This window comes from Heteronotia binoei, chromosome 11, assembly GCF_032191835.1.
Source record: "Heteronotia binoei isolate CCM8104 ecotype False Entrance Well chromosome 11, APGP_CSIRO_Hbin_v1, whole genome shotgun sequence".
Lineage (NCBI taxonomy): Eukaryota > Metazoa > Chordata > Lepidosauria > Squamata > Gekkonidae > Heteronotia > Heteronotia binoei.
This window is the reverse complement of record NC_083233.1, coordinates 51,206,972-51,233,119: the sequence shown is the minus strand read 5'-3', so window position 1 is coordinate 51,233,119 and position 26,148 is coordinate 51,206,972. Positions and strand designations below refer to the sequence as shown.

At 45.1% G+C, this 26,148-nt stretch overlaps 2 protein-coding genes across 6 annotated transcripts in view; both read right to left on the bottom strand.

Moving 5' to 3' along the window:
* Positions 1 to 271: 271 nt before the first annotated feature.
* On the bottom strand, positions 272 to 5,073 carry PLA2G1B (phospholipase A2 group IB). Its single transcript, XM_060250382.1, has 4 exons — positions 4,964 to 5,073; positions 3,135 to 3,300; positions 1,550 to 1,677; positions 272 to 559 (listed from the first exon to the last, which is right to left on the bottom strand). Exons 1-4 carry the CDS (start codon positions 4,992 to 4,994, stop codon positions 438 to 440), a joined length of 447 nt encoding a protein of 148 aa, XP_060106365.1. The 5' UTR covers positions 4,995 to 5,073; the 3' UTR covers positions 272 to 437.
* A 1,828-nt stretch (positions 5,074 to 6,901) lies between these two features.
* Positions 6,902 to 26,148, bottom strand: part of MSI1 (musashi RNA binding protein 1) — a 61,475-nt gene continuing 42,228 nt past the window's right edge. For 2 of the 5 annotated variants that reach the window (XM_060250379.1, XM_060250376.1), the window contains exons 11-15: positions 25,951 to 26,007; positions 22,441 to 22,509; positions 22,152 to 22,324; positions 19,179 to 19,244; positions 6,902 to 11,331 (exon numbers count right to left, since the gene is read on the bottom strand). In XM_060250379.1, coding sequence (XP_060106362.1) covers positions 19,203 to 19,244; positions 22,152 to 22,324; positions 22,441 to 22,509; positions 25,951 to 26,007 — 341 coding nt within the window. In that variant the 3' untranslated portion in view covers positions 6,902 to 11,331; positions 19,179 to 19,202. The remainder of the gene's footprint in view (positions 11,332 to 19,178; positions 19,245 to 22,151; positions 22,325 to 22,440; positions 22,510 to 25,950; positions 26,008 to 26,148) is intronic. The other 3 variants (XM_060250378.1, XM_060250380.1, XM_060250381.1) reach the window with 3 other exon arrangements.

Sequence of the window (26,148 nt, the reverse complement as noted above, 5' to 3'; positions counted from 1 at the left end):
CCACGTTGTCCCCCTACGCTGAGATTTCAAGGGCGAGGGAGGTTTCCCTGCCCCTCCAAGCATTCTTGACAAGAGAATGGGGCTGAGGTTGTGGAAAGCCGCGTCGCAGAGCTTTGCGAACACGTGTTGGAATGCAGTCCCTTGCCCTCTGTCTCCCATTAAGGGGAGGAGTTGTGGGAAGTAAAAGACGCTTTCATACGAAACAGCGGCACCAGTGTGAAGAAGAGGATGCTTCGCCTTTCACCCACGACCCCAAAAGAAAACCAACAAGTTGACAGGTTTTGATGCCCCGTTTTATTACTCAGGCAATCGGTTCGTTTAACTAGCTTAACTTTTAATCCAAGCTTCCTCTATTCCTGTTGTCCACAAAGCTGCTTGTGAGACCCTGATGAGGGGGGGCACAGAAAGGTCCCTGCGTAGGTGAGACGACTCGAGCTTCACTTGCAGTGTTTGCCCGTGTCGAAGTTCTTGTAGGCAGGGTTGTACGGAGCCCCTGCGAAGCAGATGGCGGCGCTGCGATCGCAGTTACAGATAAATGCCTCACATTCGTTATTCTTTTCTGGAGAGAGAAGGGGAGAGTAGAAACACAGGTCTCAGGCCCTCCCCTTTTTAGAAAATGAACACTGGTCACACCTCCCTCAACATTTCAGACCACGCCCAGTAACACCTGGAAACTGTCTACTCTAGCAGTTTGCCATTCTGTTACAGCCCACACCTGTTCACTTTCCCCCGCTGCCCGTCATTCTCCCTGGGAATCCTGCACCTCCTGTGTATCGTTATCACACATGCTGAATTATTATTTACATAACATTTATATCCTGCCTTTCTTTATGGCTCAAGGCAGTTTACAACAATTGTTATAAACATTTTCAAGTAAAAAATAGCAAACCCCCAATCTCTGCCCCCCATAGACTAGCAGCAATGATACTACTTGTTCAGAGTAGTAGTGAGCAAAGGGACGGATTGGGGGCCCCCCAGTGGAAGGGCCATACAGTTGGAAGAGGTTTTTGAAGGGATGGACCTGACCCCCCAGGCCCCACTGTAGCTACGGGCCTGGCCTGGCGATAGTCTTTCAGATATGTGGGGCCCAGGTTGAAGGGCTTTAAAGGTCACAATCAGGTTTCCTAAACATCACTAGCAGCAACCAGTATAAGTAAAGCGCATGTGTTGGGAATTATATCTCAACGTCACATCAAGAGAGAGGCCCTCTTGACTCCTTGGAGTTTAATTCAAATACTTCCTGACCTGCCCACAAGGAATGTTTATGTTCTTCTGTATGCTTCGGGCAGCCCTTGTCTCATCCCCTCCTTCCAAAGCTGAAGGAAAGACATAGCGCACAGCTTCATCCTGACAGAGACCATGGGCTCCCACTGGAGAGTGGTGCTGTGTTCTGTGGTCAGCAGCAGCTGGAACCTCTTTTCAGCCCTGAAACCTGAGATTCTTTAACTGATTAAACCTGAATCCTTTGTGTACAAAGCATACATATGTTGTGTTATGGACCAGAGTGAGCTGTGGGGTTCCCATTGCAGCTAAACATGGCTAAGCATACCACCGCAAATGATGTTATTGCCAGAGCAGCTGTAGGAATAGATCTCCATGTAGGGGCTGTCCAGAATGAATTTACACTTGGGGTGTTTCTTGGCTTCGGAATAGCACTTGTCATGAATCTGACAGCATCTATTTCGGGGGGAAAAAACATTCAGAGTGATTCCCTGATCTTTGGAAGAACTTGTACACTGCTTTGCAGAATGAAGTCATCTATGTTACCAAATGTCTCATCCTGTTGGTTTTATTGACTCACTGTGCATAATGCACCTTGATTCCCAGTGAGAAAGGTGGCCTATAAAGAACGTAAATAAAAAAAATATTTTTCATGTTCTTTTTCTAGTAACAGGCAAGCCAATGAGCCAGCTGCTTCGAGGAAGCTCAGAATGCAATTGTGAAGATGCTGGTTGTTGCTTATTTTCCTTAGTATTTGGTATTCAAGGATATACTCCTTTGAACATGGAGGCTCCACTGAGCAAGGGATCTCTCAAGTCGTCCTTCCTTCTAACAACCAACATGGCAATCCATCTGTCAGAACTTGGGTAGTGAAATAAGAAAGTCTCCAGATACACAGAAAAATATTAGTTTGTAAACTGAAAAAAATAAAACAGCAACAAAGCTCCACTGCTGCCCCGCCTCAGACACGCACACATTTTGCCTTCCTGGAGTCCCAGAATAGTAAAAAGCAATTGAACATCAGTAAAAAGAAGGGGGAAAGAAAATGGGGGTGGGAGCTCTGACCAGGATAGCCCAGAATAGCCCAATCTCGTCAGATCTTAGAAGCTAAATAGGGTTGATTCTGGCAAGTACTTGGATGGGAGACCTCCTTGGAATACCAGCAGTTGGGAGGACAGGAGCAGGCTTTATTCAGCCACCTCTCTGAATATCCTCCAGGCCCCTAGTAGGAATCAGTCTTCCAGGTTGCAGACATACACACACACACACACAATGGAGGTGGGGACATAGGCCTATTCAAGCCTCTTATCAGTTTATACTGGCCTGGAAGGGCAGATTGCAAGAGGTCCCTCTCTCCTTATCACTCAGAAATATCAAGGCATTGTGCTGAAAGGGTTGTATTCCTAATAATTTATTTCTTCCCCACTTCCCAGTTCTAATTTGTCCTTTTACAAAGCTGTCATGGCTTGCTTTCTTGAGACCATGATATCTAATGAAGAACTTCCTGTGGTCAGTCCCAAATGAACCTAGTGCCTGATCCCATATTCAGCATTGTACTTCCAACAGCAGTCAGCTGGGTGGTTTAGGAAGCTCACTAGGATGATTAAAAAATAACAGCCTCTCTTTGTTCTGTGTCTCCCATACATAGAACTCAGGGATAGACTTCTTTTGAGAATGGAGGTTCCATGTAAATGTTACGCCTAATAGACTTCTCTGGGTGTGTCTGCATTAGACATTTCCAGTAACTATGTACTACTTTTGGAGTTAGAAGCTAATTTTTGACATCAGTTGCTGTCCTATCCCCTCTACACTTATTTCAAAATAACATTAACAATATCTGTTGACTTAAATGAAAACAGCCAAGAGGCAAGCTTGGGGGGGTGATTTGAGAGGGGGCTCAAGGACTTGCTTACGTGTCTAGCTCATCCATCGGTGTTCCACTGCCCCCTATGCCACAATAGCAGCCATAGTTGTTGTAATCCTTCAGTGGGTCACTGTTTGGGATGGTGCATTTGATCATGTTGCGGAATTGCCATAAATTTCGGGGGCTAGCAGCATTGGACACACCAACTATGCCAACTGAGACAAAGAGAAAAGGGAGGGAAATGTCAAGCGAGAACCTGATGTAGGGTTTCCTCCAACGTCTTCTGAATTAGAATAGGAAGTATACACCATTCTTAAACTCTTATATCTAGAAAGAGTAATAAAGAATTAGCTCCCCAGCAAGAGAGTCCCATTCATGTTTCTGTACAACACAAATCTGCCGAAGTCTACCAGTTGGAAGACTGCAAGGTTAGAGCCTTGGACTGACAGTAGCCTTTGTTTCATTCATTTCTTGTAGAACATCAGAAGAATAGAAATAGAGCCTATTGGATCAGACAAATGGTCCATCTACTCCAGTGTACTTTTTCACACAGCTGCCAGCCAGTTGTCCTGGAGGGCGAAATAAATAGAGCATAGAGATCGAGGCCCCCCCCCACACTGCTTCCCAGCTTTGGTATTCATAGGTTTGCTGCTTCTGTAGAGGGAGATTCCTTTAAGTCACCATGGCTAGTAGCCATTGATGAACCTCTCTCTGAAGCTGCCTATCCCCTCCTTTTTTCTGTGCATGTGGCCATTATTACCTCCACTAACAGTTTATTGCACAGTTTAATTACTCATTGACTAAACAAGTATTTCCTTTTGTCTGTTCTGAATCTACTTAATTGGGTGCCCCCCAAGTTCTAGAATTATGGGAGAGGGAGAAAAAGATCCTTCTATCTACTTTCTGTACCCAAAGCATTATTGTCTAGACTTCTGTCATGCTTTCCCTTAGCAGTCCAGCTGGGCTACTTCCCTCCCCCCCTTTTAAATTCATTCTAAAAAAAAATTGATTGGGGACTATGGAAAATGGAATGTTGGAATAGGCTAGTGCCAAGGTTATAGTTTATCTAGGGCACTAAAAAACCTTGGGGCAGCCCAGAATGGGTCACCGTATGAAGTAAATTTGGACTTGTGTGTAACCATATCTAAAAGGTTAGGAAGCACTGTCCTATGGTTCATATGTTTGTAAACGGATTCAGGTGGATAGCTGTGTTGGTATAAAGCAGCAGTACGTAGTTTGAGTCCAGTGGCATCTTTAAGACCAACAAACTTTTATTTAAGGTATAAGTTTTTGTGTGCACACACGCTTCTTCAGATACAATGAAATGGAAGTTAGTCCATACAAATAAGTAGAGGGTGAACAGTAAATTAGCATACAACATAATGAGGGTGTGTGTAAATGCACCCTCATGTGGCAAAAAAGAAAGATCATTTCCTGATTTCAGTTGCTGAATATCAATGCTTATACAACTGTTTCTCCATATGGTTGCACATTGAAGCAAACAGAATGCTATTAATGCACACATGCATGATTTATAATCCATTACGTTCTGTAGGTTCAGTGCAGATAACAAAAGCAAAGAAGCACATGTGCATACATCCCCACCCACACTGTTTCTTCCAGGATTTAAATGTCTCCACCCTATCTCAACTCAACTCTGGGTACCAAGGAACAGTCCCAAGCAGCCTTGCAACACTTCCAGCAAGTGCTCAGGCTTGGACTTTGGTAAGCCTACAGAGTGAGGAGCCCCATAACCAGAGGAAGAGCCACAGAGTGCACCTCTCATCATTTGAACCAGGCACACAAACGGGAAATGCTTTGTTTAGTCAGGGTGGTCTCCTTTCCCTATTCCACTGTGCCTTGATAACCCCAACTTACCCAATGCCAGAAGGAGAAGGGTGAGGTTCATTTTGTCCACGAAGTAGAGCAACCAGCGCCCCAGTGTTCCCCTTGGCCTCTTTATATGGCCACTTTACCTTGGCACTAGGGTCTGAGATAAGAGGCTAATGTTTGCCTTCCTATAAGCATCCTGTCAGGCCAAGGCCAGCTGGAAAACCAGCTACCTTGGTTCCAAGAATCAGCTTAGGCACAAGTTTTTCCGGTAAGGAACCTTGTTTCCTTTTAAACTTTAACACTCCTGGTGCAAGTCATTTTACTGCCCATATGTAGAGGACCCTTTAGGGTTCCAGTTTTCTAATGCTAAATCTCACCCTAGAACATGAGAGCTGATAATAAAGAAACAGAGTTCCAAAGAGCATGTGTGGAATGCTTATCCCATTTCCACCAAACGGCCCATCTTGAATTAGAATTCCAGAATACAGAGTAATGTCTTAGTGGGTTTTTTAAAAAAAGATAATCTAAGGCCTAGTTCACATATCCATACATAGCATGATTTCTCAACTGAGTGTGTGATTCTACTCTGCTGAAAAGATTGCAAGCAGTATGTATCACTGATGGTGCCATTCAGACATGCAAGTTATCACTTCTTAGTGCAGACAAGAGCAGTGTGTGAACTAAGCCTTGATTAAGGAACCATTCCCAACATAGTCTCCACATGAAGCTGTCTTATATGGATTTACAATCATCAGCTCAGGAAAAATCACTGTGGAGTGTTGGTCCAGTATTATGTACTGGAAATGGAACTCTCGAAGGAGAGGCAGACTCAAGCTGGCATCTTTAACTGAAGATGCCACAGGCTGAATCTGAGACTTTCTTCAACATGGAAACCAAATGAACTGTGAACTCTCTCAGGCTTGCAAACTCAAACACCTAAGAGGGTGATTGCTGGAGTCACAAATTTAATCCAATCAGCGGCAGCTATTGGTGGCCACACAATGATGTCAGCATCAATCCGTCTAGGAATTCTCAACAGCTTTGCAAATATAAGAGGCAGCTGGTAAATTGATTGCCTAACTTAACAGGTGGCACAGCACCCACACTCCTGCCTCATCAGGTTTTAAAGGACAAGTTCAATTTATCGTGAACATCATCCCTTCTTTCCAATGAAATTGCTGGTGGGCTGGGGTAATTGTCACATGATCACAGCTTTACTTCAAATAATGCTCCTGTGCTGGAGAGTGAATGAATTCAGAAGGGCTTGCTTTCTGCATTCTGACTCTTATTCAGTTTCTTATTCACTTTGACTCTTATTCAGATCTCACTGATGTGAAATGAATTAAAACATGGTACTTCCAGGAAGCAAGGTTCATTAGTCTACTGGTGGACCCTGCTCAACCCTTAGATACTATCTCAGATACTGAGGACAAGGAGGGCTGACCCAAGACATTTGGGTGTCTGGGAAGAAGATTCAGAAAGTTCTGGCCTACTCTTCCCTCACTGTTAACTGGGGCACAATCCAAACAGAGGTTCGCCTTTTAAAACCAAATTGAAGTGAAGGTACTGATGACTACGACCATGTTTTTTTTCACAGTTCCAGTGATTTTCAATGGGGCTTGTTCAGGAAAATTTCCCATGACTGATCTACCTTACACTCTACCACCCTGCAATGCCATCTAAACTTAACCACATCGTGATATATCAGATCAATGTTTTCTCATTGGAGAAACAAAATACCTCAGCCAGATCACCCATCTCCTGCATGCCTTCATCAGAACTGCCTTTTCATTTGATGGCTGTTGCTACTACAATGAATTCGTGCTCAAAATCCCCCCCCCCAATTTTTTTAAAAACCCTTTATCTCTACCTCTGTCATATTTTCCCTTATCTACATATCAACACTTGGGAGATTTTCCAAAGACAAGCTCAAAAAGAAAATTTGAAATGCTGACCCACTACAGACCACCACAAAACAAAAGACATTTTCAAATAATTTATTAGGAATTTTAAACTGAAAATCTGGAAAAGGGGGTTACAGGTATGGAGAGAATAAACATTGATGTGTAATAAAACTGGCTTAATAAAAACCACAGCTTTATTTTCTTAAAAACACGCACGCGCACACACACAGCCACTCCCTAACCACAGCTCCAATTCTAGGCAGCAGCCAAGTGGGCTGGAACACAAATTCCAGACCACAGCAGTACAGCCAATACAGGTTGGGAGACGGGCACAGAAGCAGCTCAGCACAGGTACCAAGGAGGAGGCAGAGTGCCATCCGCAGCCTCCAAAGTTGAAGACGAGAGAATAAAAATAAAACCCAATCGAATTTCATTTGTTTTTAAAAAAACAGACACACAAGACTCGTCTCAGTAACAAAAATTATTGCTTTGTGTTTCCAGTACTATTTAGCTAAGTACCCTTTCTTCCCACCCTACCCCAAAAAAAGAACTCTCCCAATATTTTTCAAGCTGCTTAGGGTTGGGGGCCTATAATACTTGAGATTCATGGACAAGAGAGCAATTCTATGGGGAGAAGTAGAAAAAGGGAAAGGGGTTTTTTTTCTTAAGAGAGCTGAAACCATTCTGATGGAGTCATCCTTACTAATGGGATGGGAATTCGGGTGCCAATTTTTATACAGTCAAAACCCAATGGGAAAGGTGGATTGTACCATGTTAGGCTATGGGGCAGGGGGTCCACTTTCCATGCAAACCAAATGCTAGCATTTCAGGGAGAAGGCTAGCCTGCATACACTTATGCTGGTTTTCTGAATATGAGAGGTTTTTTTTTCCATTTTTAAGCTGATGCATTTGAACATGCACCATTCCTACAACTATGGCAGTTCCAAATGGTACCGTTCAAAATGATTTGATACTTTTGAATAAACACTTCATTTTTTCATCTCTCAATATAGCTATTGATCAAATGAGCACTGCTAGTTTTTGTAATGCTCCAAAAACCCCTCACCACCAAACCAAAAGGAAACATATTTGGCCAGAAAATAAATGAGGTGCTCACCATGGGTTGTAAAGACCCATCATAGTTTTCAACTCCTACTGTTGCCAACCTAAGAAGGGGAGGAGAGTGGGCCCCGCACCCTCCTTTCTCTCTTGCTCAGAGGGCCAAAGTTTGACGGAGGAGGAAGAAAGGTATTCTTTATTTTAAAATTCAAGATGAATTATGTTATTTTCCCTGGGAGTAAGTGTCAAGCTGCATCATAATAAAAGGCTCAGTCACTCCCCTTAAACAAAGGTCTTTGGTTCAAGTTTAAACAAATCTCAGACCCAGGATACCTCCAGGTTTGCTACATTTGCACTATTAGATGTATGCTTAAAACTTCTCAGGTGGAAATGTAATATGTAAAATGCCCTTGTCAATTCATTTTATGGGGAGGAGACTAAAAGAAGGAAGCTACGAGGTCAATAGCAGTCCTTTATTTACTTAAGAAACATATCCTACCTTTAACATAGGGGTAGGGTTGCCAAATCCAATTCAAGAAATATCTGGGAACTTGGGGTGGAGCCAGGAGACTTTGGGGGTGGAGCCATAAGCAAAGTTGTGACAAGCACAACTGAATTCCAAAGGGAGTTCTGGCCATCACATTTAAAGGAACCGCACACCTTTTAAATGCCTTCCCTACATTACAAACAATGAAGGATAGGGGCACCTTCTTTTAGGATTCATAGAATTGGACCCCCTGGTCAAATGTTTTGAAACTTGGAGCATTTTGAGGAGAGTCATCAGATGCCATGCTGAAAATGTGGTGCCTCTACCTCAAAAAACAGCCCCTCCAGAGTCCCAGATACCCCCAGATCAATTCTCCATTATACCCTATGGGAATTGATGAAATGCCCAGTAGATATCCCCCCCCCCCTCATTTCTGATGACTCTGAAATGGAGGAAGGCCTGCTCCCACCTGGGGATTGGCATCTCTACTCATGAGCTGCTGAACTTCCAACTTCTTCCAAGTAACACAGAGCAACCAAAGGTTCAAGTTTACCTTTCTTATGCAAAGGACCTCTGAAAAAGATTGTGCAACCAATGCAGGGTCCGGGCTGCTTTCACAGCCACTGGGAGCAGCCATATTGTTCTACCTGCTCCAACCCCCCTTGCCCCCATTCAGCCTTAAAGACAAAGACACACCATCCCAAGAGGAAGCCTTTCCAAGTGGAGTCTGAAGCCTCCAGAGGTGGAAAGGCACATGGTGGCTGTGGGGGCGGGGCTTCCCCCCCACTGGTCAGCTGACTGGGAGCAGGAAGGAGCCTGGGAAAGTGGGAGAACCCCGCTGGGACCTGGGGATTGGCAAGTCTACATCAGGGTGCTGAGGTCTCTCACCCAGAGGGGTGATGAAGCCCACACCTGCTTTGTTTCAGCAGTGCTGCAGCCTCAAGTGCTGCCCAAAACAGCATCCAAAATCTCACAGCAGAGAGTGATGCTCTGGTTCTTCATCAAGGCAGATAGACCTCTGGGGAAAGCAGATGCTGGTTTCATAAATGGGCATCTTTGATGGCCTTTCAGATATCTCCCAACTCTTAGGGTTCAGTTTATGTTCAGGAGCCAGATGATATCCAAAAGTGCAACACTCTAGCTCCTAGGGAAGGCCGGCCATTAGCTTGCCATCCTACCTATTAAATAGCGCAATGTGCACTGTAGAATATTGTACCCATGGGGGAAGATGACTATACAGCAAACAGATTCAAATGACTTTTGCAGATGAGCATCCCCCACAAATGCCGCAGAGGGACATTCCACTATCAATCTTGGAAGTTTTTGAGAGTGAGAGTAAAAAACCCCCAAGACTGTGAAACATAGGGCAGGAAATGTTTAGTGGGAAACATTGTGGGGACTGCCATCTTTGTGGAGAGGGTCTCTGAGTAGTTCCACAGAGTGTCCCTCCATCACCCAGCCCCCCAGATGAGTTTGAGCTCCAGCACCTCTTGTCTGGCCAGTTAAATAATGGCTGCGTAAGGACAGTGAGAAGCTGCAGCTCTTCTCTCACAGGATCCCTGAGAAGCATTCTGAATCTCCCTAGTTAGCAATACTCCCTTTGTCCAGTGTCTGAATTGTCACCCCTGATGCCCCATGCCACAGCACCCCAAGCCTCCCTGTGGGCTGTGACCCCTTTTGCAGGAAGCAACAAATATTGGGAGAGTTAAAGTTCATCAACAGTGTTAATAGAGACCAGTGGTGGCAGCCGAAGCCCTTTGCTGAAGCATATGCTGGCGCTGCAACAGAAGCAATGCCTGCTGGAAACTGCTCCACAAGGCAGCCCACGGCTGGTTCAGCCACCTCCCTTCTCCACCCCTGCACATGCACACATGCGCACACACACACACACCCCTCGTACCCACCCCACCACACTTCTATCGCATCAGAGGTCTTAAAATCTTACATTAAAAGGTATAAAAAAGAAAGGAGGTTCATCATGGTCCATCTGGAGAGTATTGCTCACATTTACGGCATCAAAGCCCAGAAGGAAAAAAGAAAAAAAGAAAGCAAACTCAAAATTGCTCTATAGAGACAAGGCCCAGGAACTCCTTGTCGTATTTACAGGTGATAAAGGAAGGTCAAGAAAAAAAGCATAACAATAATAAACCCACAGAAACCTAAAATCTAGAGAATAAGGAAAGGAAAAAAAACAACCTTCTTTCAACCCATAGGGAATAGTGTTTTTTCACTTAGCAAAATATACAATTCGCATTTGTTCCACAGCAATGCCCATTGAGCATTCACATCCTGCTAATTCTGCACATTTTAAAAACCTCACATTGACAGAAAAAAAGAGAAAAACTATCAATCGCATCAATGCCTCTCAGCTCTCTTCCCTTCAAAACTGCTTTCAGTTTATAGCAACGTCCTTTAAAAATGACTTTTTCTCATGACCGAGTCTGTCCCACCATGCCCCCACTCACAATATATATATATAAAACAAAACAAAAAAGGATTTCCAAACCAAAATAAAAATATTCCTCAATAAAGCTACCTATGCACGATCACAGAAACCCAATTCATAAAATGGTTCTACTGGCTCCAAAAAAAGAGCAAAACAGCAACAATAAAAAAAAATTGAGAGGACTCATCTCACCACCTCCCCCACCCCCGTCCCCTCCCCCAAAAGATAAAAAATAAAAACTAACAAACTAACAAAATAAATAAAAGAAGAATCTGTGGGTCAGAGGGTTTGAGGAGTAGTGTAAACGGTCTGTGGTTAGTAACAAAAGAAGAGAAGATCTCCTTGCATTCAAATCCAGTGCTTTCTGGGCATCGGGAGAGATCAGGGCAGGCTAGCGGAAGCCCGGCCAATAGCCGGTGGCGTGTGCAGTTTTATTTATTACAATGAAATCTTGGCTCATCCCTTGAGTTTTGCCAGATCCTCCAGATCACTGTCCTTGGTTTGTTCACTGGGGAATCTGCAGGATGTAAAGAAAGAAAGGGAACAAAAAACCCAAATATTTTAAAAGGTGGTAGCAAAGACCATGCACCACAAAGTAGTTGCATTTGTAGCCAGTTCCAGGAAAGAGCACACTCCTACTCTAGAAGCAATGCTAAGCAAGGCTGGACATTAAAGAGCATTGGAAATGAAAGCCATGAGCCTAAAAACAAGGCCAGCCCAAGTTATTTTGGCAGCAAGTGCTGATGCAGGGGTCCTCAAATTTGAAGTAGTGAGGTAAAATTTTCAGGTAGTGAGCACCACCACAAAATTGAGGTCATGGGGTATTAGGGCCAATCACAGAATGGCTGCTACCAGGGGGAAGTGGGAAAAGGCCAATCGCAAAACAATGAACAGTTCCAAACTAAACTTTTTCCTAAATGGGTACACCCTAAAGACAAAGATGATGTCACTTGGCCTGTTGTGAAACATCTCCTGCCCGGTGCCCTCCGGACGTCATCACCAGCCTTACCTCCAAAGGCACCCACAATCAGACCTCAAGTAGTACAACAGGGGTATATTTAAGGGAGAAAGGTCTTCATCACATATCTAACACCCTGAGCATATGTGGGTTCCAGAGCTGCATCTACAAATGGATGAGAAAAGCCACTCCACTTTGGAAACTGTAGTGAGTAGGAGAGAGGTTTACATAGGGATGGCATTGACATGTCCCATTCCCCATGCTACTCCCTGTTTGCACCAGCCGTCCTAGGGTTGCCAGGTTTGGAGGGTGTTCCGGGGGTGGATGGGGATGTCACACAAAGGAAGCTCTGGTGTTTAGGCAAACTCTATGATTAAATTGGGCTTAAATCATAGTGCTTGTCCAAAACCAAAATGTCCTCCCCCACAATGACTTCATTTCTGGGCGACATCACCATGTCAGGGACATTGCACAGTGACATCCTGTTCAGGGAAGGACCAGCCAGACAGTTGGTCCATGGTGGAGAGTAGCCCCTAAACCAGGAGATCCCCACTGTGATCTGGGGGCCAGCAACCCTAACCCATCTCCACTCATTGCTTTGGCACAGAAGCAGCAACTGGATTAGAATCTTGCTGGGCCTACCTGCAGCTCAGTTATCCACCCCACAATGGATGAACCACAGCTCAGTTTTTTTTTAAAACCCTGTCAAAGGGCTAGGGGGAATGCTGGGGCTTTTTCTTGCCATTTTGAAGGTGATGCTAAGCCTCCCTCACCTTGCCAGATTGAGTGCAGGCAGAGCTCTGCCTTGCAGCCTGCATGCTGTTTCCCCTTTGATCCATCTTGAAATGAAAAACCCCTAGATCCCCTTCAGCTAAGAAGGTTGCTAGACTCCCTCCCCCAATAGAGGCAGGGATCCCCTGCTGCCAAGCCCCACCGCCCTGCAAACAACCTCTCCCCTCAAAAAAGGAGGGAGATTCATTCAATATGTCACTGCCCAGGTGATCCAGAAGTGGTGTCATCATATCCAGGTTATTGGGGGATACTCTGGTATTTGGGCAAAAATTCTATGGTAGAAGCCAAATTATGCTTGCTAGTCCCAAATCCGGGTGGGGGATCCCCTAGTTTTGCAGGCTCCTCCCTACCACCAGCCAGCCAGTGAGGGGAAGCCCCACCACAACAGCCACCATGTGCCTTTAGATCTCAATTAGATTTAGAAGCTAGCAAACTGCTTGTGTTATGGAAGGGGTGTGTGTGTGCCTTTAAATCTCAGTGAGTCCAAAGCTCATGGGGGCGGGGTGAGCAGGCAGAGCCACATGTGTGAGAGAAGAAGAGAGCCCAGTCCCCCTGTTCGTTCTGCATTCCTTTCAGAAGCTGTTTGTATAGTGAAAGGAATAGTAAAGAGTTAATTGGAACCTGATTATGGGATAGAGGAAAACTCCACTCCCTAGACCTCTCTCTCTTTTAAATTGGATGAAATACAGCAGATTGTATCAGCACCAAATTAATTTTGATTGTTTTAACTACAGAATGTGTAATTTTATAATATGTATTGATTTTAATTGTTTGTTGTGATTTTATACTGTGAACCGCCTTGAGCCTGCTTCGGTGGGGAGGCAGGATATAAATCAAATCAAATAAAAATAAATAAAAAATTGTTACATTCAGCAACTCCAGTGAGTAAAGCTATCTATACTGTTGCCCCAGGAAGATCACAAAAGTGTGGGCATGCAAACTATTTATTTTGGCTGCTTTGTGAGCATGTGTGTGTATTCACTTTAATTTAGTGGAAGTGCAGCTGCTCAGGAACAAAAAGTCAAAAAGAGGATGAGGAAATGAAGACTGCATTCAGAAGAACTACACTGCTGTATTTTTATTTGTTTGTTTGGAATGGGCAAGTCTCCTGGCTCCACCCCCAAAGTGCCCAGATATTTCCTGATATGGACCTGGCAACCCTAAGCCAAATTTACCACAGAGCTTCTGCCCAAATACCAGAGCATCATCCTAACTTCCAGGAGGGACCTGACAACCCTATCATCAGTCGTGCTTGGAAAAAGCACAACAGCATGTGGAAACTACCAATAAAGTGGGGGCACATCATGTTTATGGTTGCCAACTCCAGCTTGGGAAGTTCCTAGAGATCTGAAGATGGTGCTTGGAGAGGGCAGTCTGAGGAGGGGAAGGAACTCAGTGGGGTTGTGATGCTATAGAGAGTCCACTTTTTGAAGCTGCCATTTCATCCATGGGAAATTATTTCTGCACTCTAGAGATCAGTTGTGATTCAGGGAGAAATTCAGGGACCTACCTGGAGGTGGTAACCCTAAGTGTGTTTCACCCAGGGGGGAAATCTCCATATGGAAACCGCTCAAGTCAAAACCAGAAGTTTGAAATGGCAATTAATAAAGGTATTATTTTCTGAGTAAAAATATTATATAACACCTCTTCACAGAAATGTGCATATGGCAGTTCACGATAGAGTGAAATAATATTTTAAAAAATTGCAATCACATTAACAACCAACAATAATGTAGAATGAGTTAAAATGAAAAGCAACTCTATAAATCTGCTAAACCACCAGCAGCAGCTTAAGATTGGTTCTAGCTATTTTTCTGTGTTCTGGTGGAATTTACTGTTTAATTGCTGTAGTAACGATTCTTAAGACCTGTGCTGGAGACCACCTGGAAACCTTTTATTAAAATTTGTTCCATTACAAGTATGTTAGACAATTTTTTAGGCACCCAGATAGCAAGCTGTATAAGGCTTGATAGCAGGAGTCCCTAACAAACATGTTAAGCCTGCAGAAACTTTTGGAGTTTTGAGAAAGGATAACACAGAATACCATAAAATGGCATCCATTGCAGTCACAAAATGGCTGCCATGGATGGATTTGTCTTGGAAAGTCCATTACTATCTTCTGCCACCAGGTGAACACTTTTTGTTTCAGTTGGCATTCCTTCAGTGATCCCTCCTTCCTCATCAATGTTTTAACTTTTGTTTTTATCTTTTGCACTTTTTTTGAACTTATTTTAACAATCCATTTGCATGTTGTTTGTAATGGCTATTAAGAAAACATTTTAATTTGTATGTTGTTAGATGCCTTTTTGGCCCTATGGGGGCAGAACAGCAGGGTACAAATATTGTAAATTAACACACATTAATTTCCTTTCCTTCTCTATCCCCTTTTCCCCTCTTTCTGCCCAGTCAGGGCCAAACATGCCACAATTCTCCATTTTGTAGATCTCTGGCAGAAAACCAGGGTTGCCAAGTCCAATTCAAGAAATATCTGGGGACTTTGGGGGTGGAGCCAGGAGACTTTGGGGTGGAACTAGGAGACATTGGGGCGGAGCCAGAAACAAGGGTGTGAAAAGCATAATTGAACTCCAAGGGAGTTCTGGCCATCACATTTAAAGGGATAGCACACCTTTTAAAATGTCTTCCTTCCATAGGAAATAATGAAGGATAGGGGCACCTTCTTTTGGGGCTCATAGAATTGGACCCCCGGGTCCAATCGTTTTGAAACTGGGGGGGGGTACTTTGGGGAGAGGCACTAGATACCATATTGAAAATTTGGTGCCTCTACCTCAAAAAACAGCTTCCCCCAGAGCCCCCAAAACCTCCAGATCAATTCCCCATTATACCCTATGAGAATCGATCTCCACATAGGGAATAATGAAGACGTTTCCCTCTCCTCCCCCCCCCCCGTTTCTGGCAAATCTGATGCAGGAGATTGGCCTCTCTACTCACGAGTTGCTGCCAGCTTCTTCACAGCAACACAGACACACCATCCCAAGTTGAAGCCTTTCAATCAAGCCTCTGGAGGTGCAAAGGCACAGGCCAGCTGACTGGGGGCGGGAAGCAGCCTGGGAAAACGGAAGAACTCTGGCTGCTGCAATCGGGGCTGGGTGGGAAGGGAAGGGCAAGGAGAAGCTGCTTCGATCTGGGGTGGGAAGGGAAGGGACGAGGAGAAGCATCAGGGATCGGTGGGAAGGGAAGGGGCCTGGAGAAGCTGCTGGGATCGGGGCTGGGTGGGAAGGGCCACCATTCCCCCCCCCCCCCGCTTTCCAGATTTTGGCGAGCAAGGGGAGGAGGCTTCAAATCGGGAGCCCCCGCCCAGGCGGGGGATTTGGGAAGCCTACAGACAACCCATTTTATTGTTACAGGAAACTGCTGCAGATTTAAGCTCCCTTCTCTCAACACCCCTTCTACAAAAGGAACAAAAACAGCAATTCCAATGGCACTCTAAATTTTATGTGGACTGTTAGAGTGTAGGGATCCCCAATTAGGGGACCCTGGAAAAGTTCTGAACCCTTCATTTCCATGAACTTAGGAGGAGGCAGCAGCAACAGCAGAGGAGGAGAAGATTGAGTGAAGGGCAGGATATAAATCCAGAGTGGCTTACAATCTTCTTTCCTTCCTCTCCCTGTGAGGTAGGTGGGGCGGAGGGAACTCTTTTGAAAATAGTTCTGAGAGAACAGCAACTGACCCAAGATCACCCAACAGCTGCATGTGAAGGAGTGGAGAATCCAACCTGGTTCTCCCAGATTACATTCCACGCACTTAACCACTACACCAAACTTGCTCACAGTAGTGTGAAGGCAAAAGATCAACACTGCTTGCCAGGCAGCAGGCCAAAATGAGAAGAAAAGAACAGCTGTGGGTGGTATGTAATGATCTCATGTAGACAAACTAGCAGGTAGCAGCTTTCTGATTTGAGAGCCACTTCTAGGCAAGCCAGGAGATAGCTAGGTGAGGAGGGAGACCAAGAGCTAAGAGGGGGAGGGAACAGAGGGAGCCAGGTTGCCAGCAAGGAGCACTCGAGAAATCACTTTCTAATTCTTCCACCTCTCTTCCTTCCCCCCTCTCAGATCATCTGCCTGACCCATCCGCCATCTGAACCATAACAGTATCCCCACTATAGCACATGATGGAACTGACTGACTGCTGTTGTGTCGCACTGCACATCTACTGGGATTAACTGAGCAAAGGCAAGGAAGTACACAAGCATCAGGAAACACATCAGCAAGTGACATGATTCTTACAGGATCTTCATAGAGAATCATGGCTTGATCAGTTAAAACCAGCACTTTGTATTGTGACTGGAAATACATGGTGAGCAGTAACTCACAAAAGCTCATCCCCTACTACTAATTTTGTTAGTCTTTAAGGTGCTACTAGACTCTTGCTCTTTTCTATTGGAAAAGAGTGCTTGTTAATAGTTCCTCATCCTCTTGGAGTGGAGTGACAAGTGGAGTGCCTCAAGGATCTGTGGTGGGACCTGTTTTATTTAATATCTTTATAAATGATTTGGATAAAGGAATAGAGGGAATGCTTATTAAATTTGCAGATGATACTAAATTGTGAGGGGTTGCAAATACAGTAGAAGACAGAGACAGAATACAGGAAGATCTTTACAGGCTGGAAAACTGGGCTAAAACAAATAAAATGTTTAACATGGATAAATGTAAAGTTTTGCATTTAGGTAGGAAAAATCCAAAGCATAATTATAGGATGGGGGAGAGTTGTCTTGGCAGTAATTTGTGTGAAAAAGATCTGGGGTCTTAGTGGACCATACATTGAAAATGAGACAGCAGTGTAATGCAGTAGCTAAAAGGCAAATGCAATTTTGGGCTGTATCAACAGAAATATAGTGTCCAGATTGTGTGAAGTGATATCGCTTTACTCTGCTCTGGTTAGACCTCACCTAAGAGCACTGTGTTCAGTTTTGGACACCACAATTTAAGAAGGATATAGACCAGCTGTAACGTGTCCAGAGGAGTGCAACAAAGATGATGAGGGGTCTGGAGACCAAGTCCTATGAGGAAAGGTTGAAGGAGTTGGGTATGTTTAGCCTGGAGAGGAGATGACTGTGATATTATTACCATCTTCAAGTACTTGAAGGGCTGTCATATAGAGGATGGTGTGGATTGTTTTCTGTTGCCCCAGAAGGTTGGACCAGAACCAACAGATTGAAATTAAATCAAAAGAGTTTTCACCTAAACATTAGGAAGAACTTCCTGACAGCTAGAGAGGTTCCTCAGTGGAATAGGCTTCCTCAGGCAGTTGTATGCTCTCCTTCTTTGGAGGTTTTTAATTAAAGGCTAGATCATGAGAAGGATGGCAACGGGGGGGGGGGGGAAGGGGGTAGTGATTTTCCTGCATTGTGCATTGTGATTTCCTGCACTGGGACTAGATGACCCTGGAGGTCCCTTCCAACTCTATGATTCTATGAAATAAACAGGCATCCAATGGAGACCTTCCTAAGGAAAGCTCACAACTGGTGAACCAGCTGAAGCTAATTAAAGGTGCTAAATGTCACAAATTAAATCTGTATACCTGACAGTAGATCCGGATCTAACAGCAAACCCCAAAAGGTACAAACATGCTTCACTGGATTCAAATGGAAAGGTTATCTGTACACTGATGGCATTAACTCCAGATCCCTGGATGGCCTCTCTGCAGTTTTGTGTAGATATTAAAGAGCATGGGGAAATATACCAAACCTTGTGGAACACCATAACATAGTCACCATGGTACCAAACAAACCTCCTCTAGCCCCACACGTAGGAGTGGAACAACAAAAGCACAGGGTCCTGAATGTCCAAGCAAAGAAAAGCTGTTGCCATTCTAAAAGCAGACCTGAAATTAGGGCTTTTTTGTAGCAGGAACTCCTTTGTATATTAGGCCACAAACCCCTGATGTAGCCAATTCTCCAAGAGCTTACAGGGTTCTTAGTACACGGCCTACTATAAGCTCCAGGAGGACTGGCTGCATCAGGGGTGGGTGGCCTAATATGCAAAGGAGTTCTGCTATAAAAAAGCCCTGCCTGAAATCTAGCTCTAGTGGGTCTAGTTAGTTGCTTTCATTCCAGACTGCTTGGAGTTGATCACCTGTTCCAGTAACTCCCCTCCTCCTCAACAAATAATAGCAACTAGCCTATAAATCTGCTGGCTCTCAAGTTTGTTTCCCCATCACCACCAACTTGTCAAGAGCAGCAGCACAACTCCCTCTATGAGACAAGTATCAGCCACCTCATGAATCCATCTGACCACGCAACCCTAAGCATGTTGTTAAAAGCCATGAAAGACAATGTTCAAGCAAATAAGGTGGGTCACACTTCTCCAAGCAACTTGTCAACAGCCTAAAAATGCAATGCGATCTTGTGGAATTAATAGTATATGTTCCATACAGAATCAAGAAAAGTCCTGTTGGATCTGACCCAATAGTTGTCTAGTCAAGCATCATGTTTCCAATGGCCAAATACTTCTTGGAAGCATGACAAGAAGTCACCAATCTTCTCATGCTGTGTTCTGGTCCAGCTGAAGCTTGTGAACTATCTTCAAGGGCAGTCCTACATACTCTGCATTATAGAAGTCAAGCTAAAAAGTTCTTATTCCCCTCCCCCATCTTACCTCCTTCTTTCTTGGTTCACAACTTCAGTGGTAACCATTAGTGAAAGCTGTTGCGATCAAAGGCCCCTGCAAAAGAACACAGCACTCATTGGGTATATTTATACTGCTTTGAACATGAAATGTGCTATAAAAATGCAGGATTATCAATAATGCTTATAACCACAGGCAAATCTTTATTTCCCATGTTTTTTAAATAGTTTGGTGAACAAATATGAACATAAGAGGTTATCAGTTCTATGATCATAAGAGCACGTATCCAATAGCAAGCTACTGATCCATCAATTCTGGTTGACAGCAAGTGATCCATCCTAAACTTGCTGACAAAACATTAGTGGCAAATTTTTGCAAAAAGCCTGCTAACACACATGCATACTGACACACACACACCATAAAATGTTGCTGTGATTCTCCTGATCAGGAGGGAGCAATACCATGCAAGTGACTTGCTCCAGTGTGATGTTGTTCACACAAGTAGACTATCAACTATTGTCAGAGATGGCTCTCACATCCTGTAAGCTGGAGAGGCCAGGGACTGAAGAAGAAGAACTGCAGATTTATACCCCGCCCTTCTCCCTGAATTAGAGACTCAGAGCGGCTTACAATCTCCTATATCTTCTCCCCCCACAACAGACACCCTGTGAGGTGGGTGGGGCTGAGAGGGCTCTCACAGCAGCTGCCCTTTCAAGGACAGCTCCTGCGAGAGCTATGGCTAACCCATTCCAGCAAGTGCAAGTGGGAAATCAAACTGGGTTCTCAGTGGCGTAGGGAGGGGGGGCGGGTCGCCCCAGGTCTGGGGGGCCCCTTGGCAATGTTAAGGGGCCCCTCAGAAGCCGGCTGCCTGGCGTCCCCAGGTCCCACCTGGAGGCTGGCATCCCTGACACACACACAGGGCTTTGGCGCCTGTCTGGCGACGCCACTAAGCCCATCCCTGATACCCAAGAAAAGTCTTCCCTGTCCCAAGTTTTGCTTCGGACGGAACTCGAGGGAGACGAAGCCCTTTCTGCAGCTCCAGCGGCCCCGAGGGATCCCCTGCAAGGGCCGGAGGCGCTAGCGGGGCTGCAAGAAACTCTCGACCGAGCCCGTCCAGGAGGAAGCACGGAGCGCAGCCACGACTTGCTAGAAAGAGCAGGGCCCCTCCGCCCCGAAGCTGCAGCCACTCGCCTCTCCTCACCCTCTCGGGCCGGGGAACCTGCAAGGCAGCGGCGCCCTCCACCCGCAGCAGCCAGCAGCCGCCCACGGAGCTCCGCGCTGCCGGCTCGCCCCTCCCTCAGTCCCGCCCGCCCGCCTGCCTGCCGGGAGGAGAAGTGAACACTGCAGCCAGGCTGAGTCGGCCGCCCGCCGGAGGCTCCCCGCTAGTCCTGTCCCTAGAAGAAGATCCCATTTGCAGTATGTTGTTCTCTTACATAGTTGACATAACTAAAGAATTAATAACTTGTGTGTGACTCTTGAGAGTTTAAGAGTTCTATACTATTTCAGCCAGTGATTAAATGCCTAGAAAATCTGTTTTAAAAATAATTTCATTTGATCTTAAAGATGCAACTGAACTCATTTTTATTTGTGCAAGGTTTCCTTTAGTATAGATCTCTATATTACTACTTAATGTATTTCTTTATACATATAAAAGGAGGGATCCTAGAACTGGTGGGGGAATGGAAAATGCATTCCTCCACCAGCCCCATTTCTTCCCTGGGTCTAGTTCCATTTTTCCTCCATTTTCTGCTGGAGCCTGCTCTATTTCCTTTGTCTCTTCCAGGCACTCTTTTTGGTTGCTACAGCTACCCAAAATGCAGACTCTAGGTTCTTACTCTCAACATGGGGGTATTTTTATCTCCAACTTGTTTTTTTAATCACATTTTTCTGCAAACCTGGAGAGCCCCTTTGGGTTTGCAGAACCCTAAATTGTAGCTTCATTTGGCTTCACTGCGTGGACTTTCTCCCTCCATAGCTTGTGTTTCTTAAATTGATTATGTTCTGTGCTGTTGCTAACATGGCAGCTGTGGCTTCTTTGCTTGTATCAGTACAGAGCCAGTTTGGTGTAGTGGTTAAGTGCGTGGACTCTTATCTGGGAGACTCAGGTTTGATTCCCCGCTCCTCCACTTGCAGCTGCTGGAATGGTGTTGGGTCAGCCATAGCTCTCCCAGCAGTTGTCCTTGAAAGGGCAGCTTCTGCGAGAGCTCTCTCAGCCCACCTACCTCACAAGGTGTTGTGTATGTGTGTGGGGGGGGAAGGTAAAGGAGATTGTGACCGCTCTGAGACTCTGAGTGAAGGGTGGGGTATAAATCCAATATCATCATCATCATCTCCTCCTCCACTAACATTTTTCCCATGAGGCCACTTGTCTATTTTATCCTTTGAAGCCAGGGACCTATTTTGCTTTTTCCTGAGTTATTTCTTTTGTAGGTAGATAGAACAGGATATGTTGCCTATAGGATCTTAATTGCCAAGGGGGCTTCACTGCACCTCCACGTGGCAACCCAAAAGACACACACAGGGATCTAATTGCAGGGGTGGCCCACGGCAGCTCTCCAGATGTTTTTTTGCCTACCACTCCCATGGCTGGCTGGGGCTGATGGGAGTGGTAGGCAAAAAAAACATCTGGAGAGCTGCCATGGGCCACCCCTGTAATAACGAAAAACATCCCATACCATAATACCAAGATTTACCAACACAATAATACCAACACACAGTGATATCAACACCCCTCCCTCGCAAGTGGTGGCCATCTTGCGGAAGTGACATCACCGGAAGTGACATCATATCCTGTTTCTGGCGGCGTGCACACACGTAGGGGGGCCCACATAAATCTTGGGCCCCGGGCCCCCAAAGCCCTAGCTACGCCCCTGCGGGTTCTCCCAGATAAGAGTCCACACAATCACTACACCAAACTGGCTCTCTGACTGAATCCATGACTTTGTGAACACAAATCCTATACTCTTCCCACTGTGTGACAGGTTCCTCCCCTTGATCACTTACCCCTAGGCTGTGGCCAAAGCCAGTACTTGGGGCAGGACTTGCTGCGCTGATGTAACTGCTGACTCCTGACTCTTGATTGGCTGCTCCATAAAGCTCTGCCATTGGCCCAGGACTGGTAGTACCCAGGAAGCCACCAGTGCGGCTTGGGGTGGAGCCTGCAGGAGGAAGCAAAACTAGCCGGTGAAGATGACAAAATGGTAGCCCTGCCCCCCCACCCCCCCCAACAACCCAGCACCAAGTTATCCAAAAGCTGGCAAGGCATCCCACTGGGTAGCTAGACAACAGTTACCTGTCCCTCGCACCACAGCTGCTGCAGCTGCTGCTGCTGCCATTGGTCCGTATGCAGTGAGAGGAATGGCTGAAAACAAAAAGAGACAGATGTCAGAGTGAATCCTGGCTTTCAAGCTGGTAGGGATGTTTTCACCCTCTTGTTGAGAGGTGGGAGGTGGAAGCCAGCCAAGTATTCCATGCTCAGCTACTTCCATCCTTTTTAGCTATCAAGACCTGAGCCTGCAGTGGCTTTTGAATTGCTGACTGAAGGGGGCGAGTATCTCACTGGTCTGGCTTGTACATTTGGAGTAAGACATCCTGGTTTGCAAAAGTCCAAAAAAATCACAAAAGAGATTCCAAAACAGCTCTTTGCACTGCTAAAACTCATGACCATGAACTAAGAATAACTGTCTTCTACCGTCATGCCAGCAGTTAGAACATGTGGCCTCCAAAATATTTTCCTTCACAAGTCTTCTCTGAGTCAATTGCCCTACTTTATATCCAGCGCTTTTTGAAGCAGGCCCAGAATGCAAAGGCCTGTGTGTGAAATCTCCATTATTGCCCCTGAAGATTAGTACAGGGATCTAAGCTGGCAGCTCCTCTGAGAAAGAGCCCCCCCCCTCCCCCCCGCAAAATTGGCCAGCTGGCAAGCACCATTCCCATGTTGCTACTCCCTACACGCACACCCATGCTGGGAAATGACAGAGCACAGGCTCTGCCACCCCCTTCATCCTTCTATGGAGGAAACTTAATCAAATACCAAGAAACAGGAAATCTCCTAAGCTGTCTGCTCACATAGGAAGCAGCCTTCCAAGATTTCAGGCAAAAGGCTACCTGAGACTACTTAATTTGAGACATCAAGGACCCAAGGGGAGATTTCCCAGCATCACACATACATAACTGTGGCCTAACATTGGAGCTAGCAAACCACTACCTGCACAATCACCTTCACATACAACAGGACTTTAGATATATTTTACCGTGAATGCACAGGTGGGGCCATGGCACCTGCTCTATGGAAATTCCCTATGTTGGAAGTCACAGTAGGGAAATAAGACCCCACATGCGCTTCCCTCATATAAGCCCCATGCAGTCCAAGTCCCAGAAGAAAGAGGTAAAAGCATCTTGTGTGAGGAGGTGTTACAGAGAAGGGGATAATTCACCAGGAAGAGATCAGTCTATTTGCTCAAAAAGAGAAAAAAGGAGAGAGAAAGTGACAGAGAGACTGCTAGGCATAATACACCAGGACATCTGCAAAGACTGGGAAAACAGCAGCAGCAGCAGCAAGGTCCTTCCAGAATAAGCACTACACTGGATTACAGAGGAAGAAAAGGGGCATATAGATGGGAAGGGGAGGAAAGAAAAGAACCAAAGCCCTAAGCAGCCTCTCATCTCTGCTCCATCATATCTGATAGACGGCTGTTCAGACCCTTGGTCTTTGGCCTATGGGTTCCCATAAGCTTCCATTTGTCCCCTGTGCCCTTTAACATCTACACAAAACTGCCAGGTGAGGTACAGAATGCTGCAGCCAGGATGCTGACTGGAGTGGGTCATAAGAACCATATTACTTGAGTCTTGGCTCATCTGCACTGGCTTCCTGGCATAATTCAGGTTGCTAGTTTTGACCTTCAAAAGTATTATTATGGCTTCGGACCTTCATACCTAAAAAAACACCTACTCCATTATGAACTCACCTAACCACTACAATCATCTTTGGAGGCCCTGCTTCAGGTGCCCGTCTTCTGAGATTAGATGGGTAGCAAGCTGGAACAGCGGCTTCTTGGTTGCGCCATGAAAACTCTGGAACTCTCTCTCCAGAGACACTTGCCCTTTTTTCATTCAGCATTCCCTCAGTGATCCCTCCTACCTGACCATTGTTTTAACTGTTATGTTTAGCTCTTGTGTATGTATTTTAGCCGTGTTTTTAATTGTTTTAATGATATGTGCTTTTTGTGTGTGAATTGGTTTTAAATTATTTTAAAATCTCATTTTATCATGTATGTTTTATTTTGTTAGCTGCTTTGGTGGCCCTTGAGGGCAGAAACGCAGAACATAAATTTTGTTTAAACAACTGTGTGCTACTTTTGATGGGCCCAAGAAGGAGTACCAAAACATCTAGATTTCCTTTGTTAGTCCCTCTCTCAAGAAAGGAAAGGGGAGTACCACACTGTTCCAAGCACGTAAAATAGTATTGTACTTGTAATTGTCCCAAGGGGCTCAGAAGAAAGAATATCCAAAAATATGCTGTTAAAAAAATTAAACATATTCTTTTGAAGTCACTGAATGCTTTAAAGTCTTCAAAATACTTCATGTATATTATTGCTTGTAATTCTTAGAACCTGTGAGGAAGAATGGCTTATTGTCTCCATATTTTAGATGTGGGGGGAGAGTCTACAGTTGAGCAAATGGCTTGGCTGAGGCCCCCTAATGAGGAGATTTGGACCTAGAATTTCCTAGATCAGTCTCTTGACCATTTATCTTTCACCAGCTCTTATGGAAGTGAGCTGTTTTCAAGGAAATTTAAAGAAAATAGTATAAAGAAAGGGCAGGAGGCTTGAGAGTGGCGTATACGATCATGAACAGAGCAATTTGTCCTCTTGCATATCATACAAGAAAGCAGGGTTACCTAATGAAATGGATTAACCATTGGTGCAAGACAAAAAAAAAGCATGTAAAGCCTGTCATTTAGATGGCTTTAACGGAATAATAAAATAAATTCATGGAGATGAGGTCCATTAGCGGCTATTAAATGTGATAGCTAAAATTACAGATGGAGCAGCCAATACATGTCTTTGATTATAAAAGCAAGAAAAGGTGATCTCTATTCCACCTGATGAACTTTACCAAAGGGTTTTTGAGCTAAACAAGATGGATATTGGCTTGATCTAGAACGGGAAGTTCTTACAGTAACCCAAACTCTTCCAGGGTAGCTTTAAAAGTACAACCTACAGAATGTTGCCTTCATATCAATTCAGATCATTACTCCTCTTACTGGAAGCAGTTTTTCTAGGTTTTTCAGGCCAAATGCGACTGCCTGAATTTTTCAACTGCAGAGGCAGATGATTACACCTGGAACCTTCTGCCCGTGGCATATGTGCTCTGCTAATGAACTGTGGCCAGACAGTTGTGCAAGGAAACAACTACTTGACAGTTTTAACAGAAGGGAGTGAGCAGGCTTCATACTTTGTGTGTACATTTTAAGTAGAAATGGGAAAACAAGAACACATTTTTTCTGAAGAAAGAGCCATTGCAGAGTAGGCAACAAGATAAACACTTCTTGGTTCAAACGAACACATACCCCTCAGTATTGGCTATATGATTGTTTTCCTAACATGCATTTCTGCTCAGCTCTCCTTCCCATCCATCCCCACCTCTAATTTTGATGCAGACAAAAACAAAAATCAGGACCACTTGCAGACACCTCCCTGCTACCCCTGAAATGGCATAGCAGTGACAGTGCTGGAATAGCCCAAAGCCCCCCTGCTCCCCTTCCAGTTTTTGCAAGGTTTAGGAAATCAGCAGGACTGACCTGTGAGCTCAGGGAGGACGGGGGCACTCGGGAGAGGGGTCCGCTCTACACGGAATTCTAAAAACGAAAGGCAAGACAACTTAGGATGCTTGGTCAATTCCCCCCTGGAGAGGGGATCCAGCAAAGCAACAGAGATGCAACAGCAAACAAAAACTTTGTGGGTTGGGTAGGACACAGGGATCCTTTGAGTTACCACTT